The 7,365-nt window shown below is 34.9% G+C and overlaps 1 protein-coding gene across 1 annotated transcript in view; it reads right to left on the minus strand.

Annotated features, from left to right (window-relative positions):
- Positions 1-1,535: 1,535 nt before the first annotated feature.
- The window catches only part of FCHO2 (FCH and mu domain containing endocytic adaptor 2), a 153,647-nt gene continuing 147,817 nt past the window's right edge, over positions 1,536-7,365 (minus strand). Inside the window, exons 24-25 of the mRNA XM_023729450.1 lie at positions 4,528-4,692; positions 1,536-4,208 (exon numbers count right to left, since the gene is read on the minus strand). Of these exons, the coding sequence (XP_023585218.1) occupies positions 4,186-4,208; positions 4,528-4,692 (188 nt within the window). The 3' untranslated portion in view covers positions 1,536-4,185. The remainder of the gene's footprint in view (positions 4,209-4,527; positions 4,693-7,365) is intronic.

The raw sequence follows: 7,365 nt of genomic DNA on the forward strand, positions 1-7,365 counted from the left end.
TTAAGGGAAAGAAGTAGCCCTTCCATGTTTGACTTCCACGCCCCCTAATTTCTGAAAAACTGATCGTTACTGTGCAGATGTGTGAACGTGCATGTTTTGAATTGCTCACTGAATTCTGTCCTAATGAGCTGGCATTTTGAGGGGATTTTTCCTAATAAAAACACCATCTCTGACTGGGGAACTGCCTGGGGTCAAAGATCCCAGGGCCACCAAATACTGTGGTGCCAGCAGTTGGGGTCCCAAAGAAGTGGAGCAAGCAGCTGCAGTTATGCACTGATAGGATTTTGAAGTATACAGTCTAATCATTAAGAAGCTTATAGGACTTTAACAACAAAGTGAAGAGACAATCTACACTGGGGGAAACTATGTATCAAATAAGGGTTTAATATCCAGAATATATAATGAACTTTTACAAAAGCAAAAAAGACAATCAATCCAATAAAAAGGGGAGGAGAGGGAAGGACTTGAATAGACATTTCACCAAAGAAGATATAGAAATGGTCAACAAACACATGAAAAGATGCTCAACATCATTTGCCATTAAAACCAAACCAGCTGCCACGGAGTGGATTTCAACTCATGGCCACCCACCCCATGTGCTCTAGAGTAGACTGCAAGCCATAGTTTTCATGGTTGTGACCTTCCCAAAGCAAATTGCTAGGCCGTTCTTCCAAGGCACCTCTTGCTGGGTTTGAACCACCTACCTTTCATTTAGCAGACAAGCACATTAACCATTTGCACCACCCAGGGATTCCTGGCAAAGAACTACTCAGTATTTATCAAAACTCGCGTTTCCTTCTCCTCAACACACAACCGAACTACACTTCCCAGCTTCCTTTACAGTTAGTTGGAGCCACAAAATCAAGTTCTGGTTAATGGAATGTGGGCAGAAGTGATGATGCCAATTCTAAGCCTGGCCCATAAAAAACTCGCATGTAATCTTTGCTCTCTTTCCCCTCTGAAAGCCAAATGGAGATGCTTCGAAACAGAATCAGGAAATGGAAGGAGCCTGGAGCTCTGAATTACCGTAGGGAACAAAACTCCTCCTCAAACCTGCATAGGACTGTGCCATAAACATAATATTAAGCCCCTGAGATCCTGGAGTTGTTTATTACAGCAGCTAGCACAATTAATCCTAACAGAAGTGGGAGAAAGAAAAAAAGAGAATGAAGAAAAAAATTGATGGGCAGATGGTATGAATAGTAAGAGACTACTATTCTTTCCACAGGTTCCCTAGCCCTCACCTAGATTCACTAAAGTGCTCCTTTTTATAACAGATTTGCAAAGTTTTCTGTACCTAAGATGAATTCTTCTTTCCTTTTTCATTTCCTTTATTTCTCCCTTTCTAAATCTATTGTTTTGCGGGGAATCTTGTTGTTCTTAATTGTTTCTTTGGAACAATATGATCTTAAAATTGTCTAAGATTGTGTTCCTGAGCCACTGGTCGGGAGGAAGGCCTTCACTAAAGCTTAATAACAATTTAAAAATACATCAAAACACATACACATTTTTTAAAGAATTTATATACTTTGGGGATATTATCCAAACGAAGTTTTTCTACACAATCAATTAAAATGAAATTGCATAGTTCAATCAGTATGCCTGTTCAAATGCTGGTACAAATTTCAAACAAATAATTCACCTCTTGGCTGGCTTACGTTACCCTAACACTTATGGCATGGCTATTACTTTCAACAGGAATAAAAAGACACAAAACCAATTAATAAATTATATATTACATGTTTATTAAGGGTACAACTTTCATGTAAAATTTACATTTTATGAAAAAAAATCAAAAATATTTACAAAATTTTGTAAGATAGATTTGCATTGTTCTAATTACAACCCAAAGTAGTAAATAACAACCCTTAAAAACTCACATTTGTTAGAGTTCTGTGTTTACAAATCCTTGGTTAAAGAGAAGCTACAAAGTTTATCACTATACAGAAGCAAGAACCAGCTTGCTAAATACATTTCCCATTGAAAATCTACTGGTCTGTTTTACACCATTAGTGGAATTTTTTAAATGGGAAAAAAAAAAAAAAACAATATAAACTTATATGGCTTCAAAATTGTAACTTGCACCCAATAGAAATTTATGTATCAACACTTGGTATGAAGACTGTGGTAATTAAGAAAGTGCAGAAGTTTAACCATTTCACTAATTTGTACATTTGTAGGTAATACTTGATTAAAAAACAAACACAGTGAGTATAATAAAGTTTGGATTCCAATAATAAAATATTAACTGCCCAATAAAAGCAGTTTGATTGCAAAGCAGATTACAGTTACGATTCCAGTAAAGGACAATAATTGGCATTTTAAAAAAGCACAATATGAGTTCGATATTCTAGTTTTGCTCACTACTTAGTAAAGATTAACATGTTAGCAAACTGTCTTATGTGTTACTTCAGTCAAATCTAAATTTAGAATTGGGATAACACTGAATATATAAAAATAAGCACATACTGTGTTACATATTCCTAAAGAGTAGATTTTCTGCTGTATTTAGTATAGCAAGATTTTTACATAAATGTATAGTAAAAGGGGTTTTCTGTAAGCTTAACAGAACAATTAGTGGTTTCATATAAATTACATATAACACAACTTATCACTTCTACTATGCAAAATGGACATTGGCATTTATCATTATAAATAAAATTCCCATTTGTAAATTATGAAAATTTGTCCAAAATATTTCATTTCTGCAATTACTCAGGATTTGCTGTAAAATTAGATTTTTTACTATTCAGTATTAGTAGTTTAAGAAATGCTTACCCCAAAACATCACTTCATATAAGTTCTCTATTTTTAACAGGTGGCAATTAAATAATGTACCAAGTGATAACTTTTCCAATTGTTTCCAAATGTTGAAAACAAAACAAATGGCAGTACATCTCTCTCTGCTGCCAAATTTAATCTTATCTAAAATGCTGTTCCTCACAAAATATTACAAAACTCATGTTCACAATATAATCTGTGAATTAAATGTGTAAATTTTTAATGATAAATGGAATAATTACGGAAATGCTAAATTGAAAGTAAAAATACCAATTGCCAATTTACCATTACAGTGTTTCAGAGTTTATGTTTAAAAACTCACATACTTTTGATGAAGTTAAGATCAAATATTTGAGGTTATTTTTCTCTATAAATATATGCCATTAGGTGTAGTTTTCTTTCTAGTGGCTACAGTGTATCACTAAGGAAAATGAGCCAGAAATCTTAAGTATAAATTATCTTTTAGTTACTCTGAATTCCCTTCCCAATTGCAGTCAAAGATATTTACTAAAATTGCAAATACCTTGGAAAACTGCTTGACCATCGTAAGATTCTGAATAGAAAATTCAGACTGTGAGAAAACAAGTGAGACACATTAACGAACACAAACTGGATAGGCACGTTTCTGGTTTTTGTTACTGTTTTAAAAGGCACACATTATGCAATCCATATAAAAATAAATTAAATCTACAGCATTAATTCATGAAAAACAATCACAACTTCTATAAAGTTAACTAACTGCAGAAGTAAATATCTCTGCTGTCTTTTGCAAGCTTATTTTAAAACACATTGCACTTGAGAATTAAAAAAATATAAAATACCATTTACACTTTATTAATGTTTATATGAAAATCAAATCTTAAATTTTTTGAATACAACTAGGAATGCAGTCTGATTATTTTATGGCACATAACTCAATTTGATTGAGTATTCTGAATTAACATTATCCAAAACTTAGAATTCATGTTCTGCTTGTATCCATTTAATACCAAATTTATGAAATTTCCAAGCTACCTCTGACTCTAAAAATTTATGGAAAGCTAAATTATTTTGTGCTTGCTTTCCTGAAATTTCTGACCTGATGTTTTCACCATAACCTCTTTTTTTCAACAGAGACACTGAAGATAATTTTAAATTTTACTATTAAAACTTCATTTTACTGAGATTCTGAAAAAACGTGCTTTCTGAATATTGCAGTTGATCATTTACAGCACTGAAAATCATCTCAGTGCTATTTCTTTCAATGACTCACTTTAAAAGTGCAATTTAATGTTTGTAATTAGCTCTGAAATATGTCTAAGTTTAAAAGACATAATACAAGTTAGAATAGTGTTTGGGAAGAACAGATAATGCAGAATGGCAGGTCTGTACTACTTCCTTGAGCCAACCACTTTCCCAGGTCCATCAACAATCAGCCAGATATCGTCCTGAAAAACACCAAGCACACCCTTGTAATTATAATTCCAGATGAACCCAAAGGAGGACATTTTTCACTGTGGTTACAGATACAGAACCTGAGTTCCCATCTGCTGTTTAAAATACATTACAATCAGATCACAGGTGTTCAGCTATCCTGACCATGGGTATTCTGTCTCCCAGGTGTGTTTCTACCTGGCACTTTGTACCAAGGGTCAAAGAAAAAACTTTCATGCCTTTAGATTATAAACTGCCTGACACTTGTTTAGTAACTGTTAGAAAACAAATGTTTCCCATGTATATTAAAAACCCTGAAATCTCCCAACTTACCAGTGGCAAACCGCTTCTTTACTAAGGAAAGCCTATAGCCAGTGCCTACAAGTTCAATATCTACTCCTGAGAGGGTACTTCCCTCGCTGAGAAATTGCACTGCAAGTGTTGTGGGTTTACTGGGTCCTTCTGAAAGATCAAATTTTGCTCTGAGGGACCCAGAACCTACAAGGAAAAGAATAAAAAACTTACACAAGGGTAAAATACATTTCATACCAAATAAAATGATCATGTAAACTAAACAACATCAAATTTACCAAATTCACGAGTCATAGATAATAAATGAATCATTGTCCTGTTTCCAAATCAGATTTTATACAGTCAATATCAACTAACTTTCATTAAGTAAATAATCTTAATTCATGCTTCTCTTTCACTTAATACAAATCTTCAGAGATGTTTATTACTGAGACACCTATGCAACAAGCAAATGAAAGTAAGCCAAAAGAGAAGTCAGTCAGTTATTGAGGACAGCTCAGAGAGAAGTCCTTGGAGGGATATGGGTGGGATAAAGTAAGAAGAAAATGACTGAAGAGTACCCATATCACGGGAGCGGGAGAGGTAAAGAAGTAAAAGTAGCTAGGATTGGGAAGAGTTGTATTAAAATTAGTATATTCTATTGACTTTTCTTTTAAAAAATTTACTAGTCTAACATTATGCCAAACAGATATTTCTGAGGTGCTCTCTTTTTGATATAACCATTTATTCAACTTACTTCAGTCTAACAGTATGACAGAAACAGTAAACTAATAATTATAATGAATGAGATAAATGCTGTAAAGGAGTCCTCAGAAGCTATGGGCACCCAAGCACATATCTCTGACAGAATTTACAGATGGTGGTAGTGATGATGCATTATAGGCAGAGGTAACTACGGGTACAGAGATGGGACACCTGAGAGAGCATGATGTGTTCAGGAAACTGCAGATGCACCAGAATAGCTGGAGAACAGGGTACAAGTGGAAGGAGAGTGGCAGAAGATGAGACTAGAGTGGTAGCAAGAACCAGGCTCTAAATAACTTTACATGTCATGGCAAGAAATTTATGATGTAATGACAAACATAAGGGAGACAAGAACACTTCAGGTTAGTGCCTTAGAAGGGGAGAGGGAAGCAAGACGCAAGGTAAGGAGACCAACTGAAAGTCAATCAACAGTCTAGGTGACAGAAAAGTGAGATCTGAACTGGGTCTAAAGGGAAAGAAAGAAGGAAATGCATTTGAAAGATACCATATTGAGGAGTTGGAATCAAGAGGTGAGAAAGGAGGAGGAATCCAGGAGGGTTCCCAGGTTTCTGGTTAGGGCAAGGGGACAGAACTGCTGAGTAACGTAATGTTCTGTGACTCCTTGAATAGGAGTTTAACACTACAGAAAGAAATCTGGAAGGTGTCACAACACTGATCCTTCCTACACTACTGGGTCTGATGGTGTAGATCAGCAGAGGAGATGAATTGCTGCCTAATTTTTAACCACTCTCCAAGTCCTCCTAAACTTTTATAATTCTTGATATGCAACTCAAATTTGTGAAAGTTCTACCATAGGCCAAGAGTAGCCACCTTAGCAATCCTTAAACTTCAGAATTATTTCCTATCCCTCTACTGGGCACAGAGCCAAAAATATAAACATTTCTATTTTACATTATTCTAACTTGAGTATTTATTTTTATAGGCTTGACTAATACAAAATCAAACCACATTTATAAGCTTTTCCCATTTCCTCTCATAGACCCTCTGATACCTGAATAAAAGAATAAAATATCTGGCTAAGAAAATTTTTTATCCTATTTCTGAGAGAAGATATTCCTTTCTTGGTAAGTGTTTACAATAGTATAGTTTCATTAAGTCAGAGGAAATTACATCCTTTCTTCCTTGCTAACTGGTTCTAAGCCCTCAATTCAGGTAGGATTTCTGGTTTACTTCTACTTTAAAGTAGGAATTTTAGTTTAGCCCCCCCAAAAGTCATACAGCTATGGTAAAATTCAGTGCAGCTAACCACCTGAAAAGAAGCAACCTTTAAGTACCAAACAACAACAAGAAAGCTGCAGATTAACTCAGTTATTTCACTCAATGAATTGCTCTCTGGCCAAAAAGTCCGATTCTGCATGCCAGTGCGCAGTGAATAGACAACACATGTGTTCACAGTCCTTTACATAGAAATTCCTAGGAAGAAAACTATTGATACATTTTAGATTTTGGTTACATTGTATTTAAAGTGTTCAAAAAGAAAAAGCTGAGCAAAACTTGAAAAACCAAAAAACCTAGTCAACAAGAAGTTACTGAAATTCAAAAGAGGGTAGGGGAATTCTCCTTTGATTAAGAAAAAATGAGAATATCTAATGTTAAAGGCTTGACTGTTCTGGGAACTATATCCTAATTATAAGCTGAGGTGGTAGGGGAGATACTAGGAGTGATCAGCTAGCAGACTTCTCCTTTTCATTGTGAACACAAATAGGTACAGACTTAGTAGGAAAAGACAATTAACTTGTTTCTCCATAAATAACCATCACAGAATTGAAAGCTACTGATGGTTAGTTTCAATAGGGTAAAAAAAGGGACCTCTTTAAAGTGTTAAAAAGCAAAGATGTCACTTTGAGGACTAAGGTGTGCCTGACCCAAGCCATGGTGTTTTCAATCACCTCATAGGCATGTGAAAGCTGGACGATGTATAAAGAAGACTGAAGAAAAATTGATGCCTTTGAATTATGGTGTTGGCAAAGAATACTGAATATACCATAAGACTGCTAGAAGAATAAACAAATTTGTCTTGGAAGAAGTACAGCCAGAATGCTCCTTAGAAGCAAGGATGGTGAGACTTTGTCTCACATACTTTGGACATGTTAT

This window comes from Trichechus manatus, unplaced genomic scaffold, assembly GCF_000243295.1.
Source record: "Trichechus manatus latirostris isolate Lorelei unplaced genomic scaffold, TriManLat1.0 scaffold00029, whole genome shotgun sequence".
Taxonomy (NCBI): Eukaryota; Metazoa; Chordata; class Mammalia; order Sirenia; family Trichechidae; genus Trichechus; species Trichechus manatus.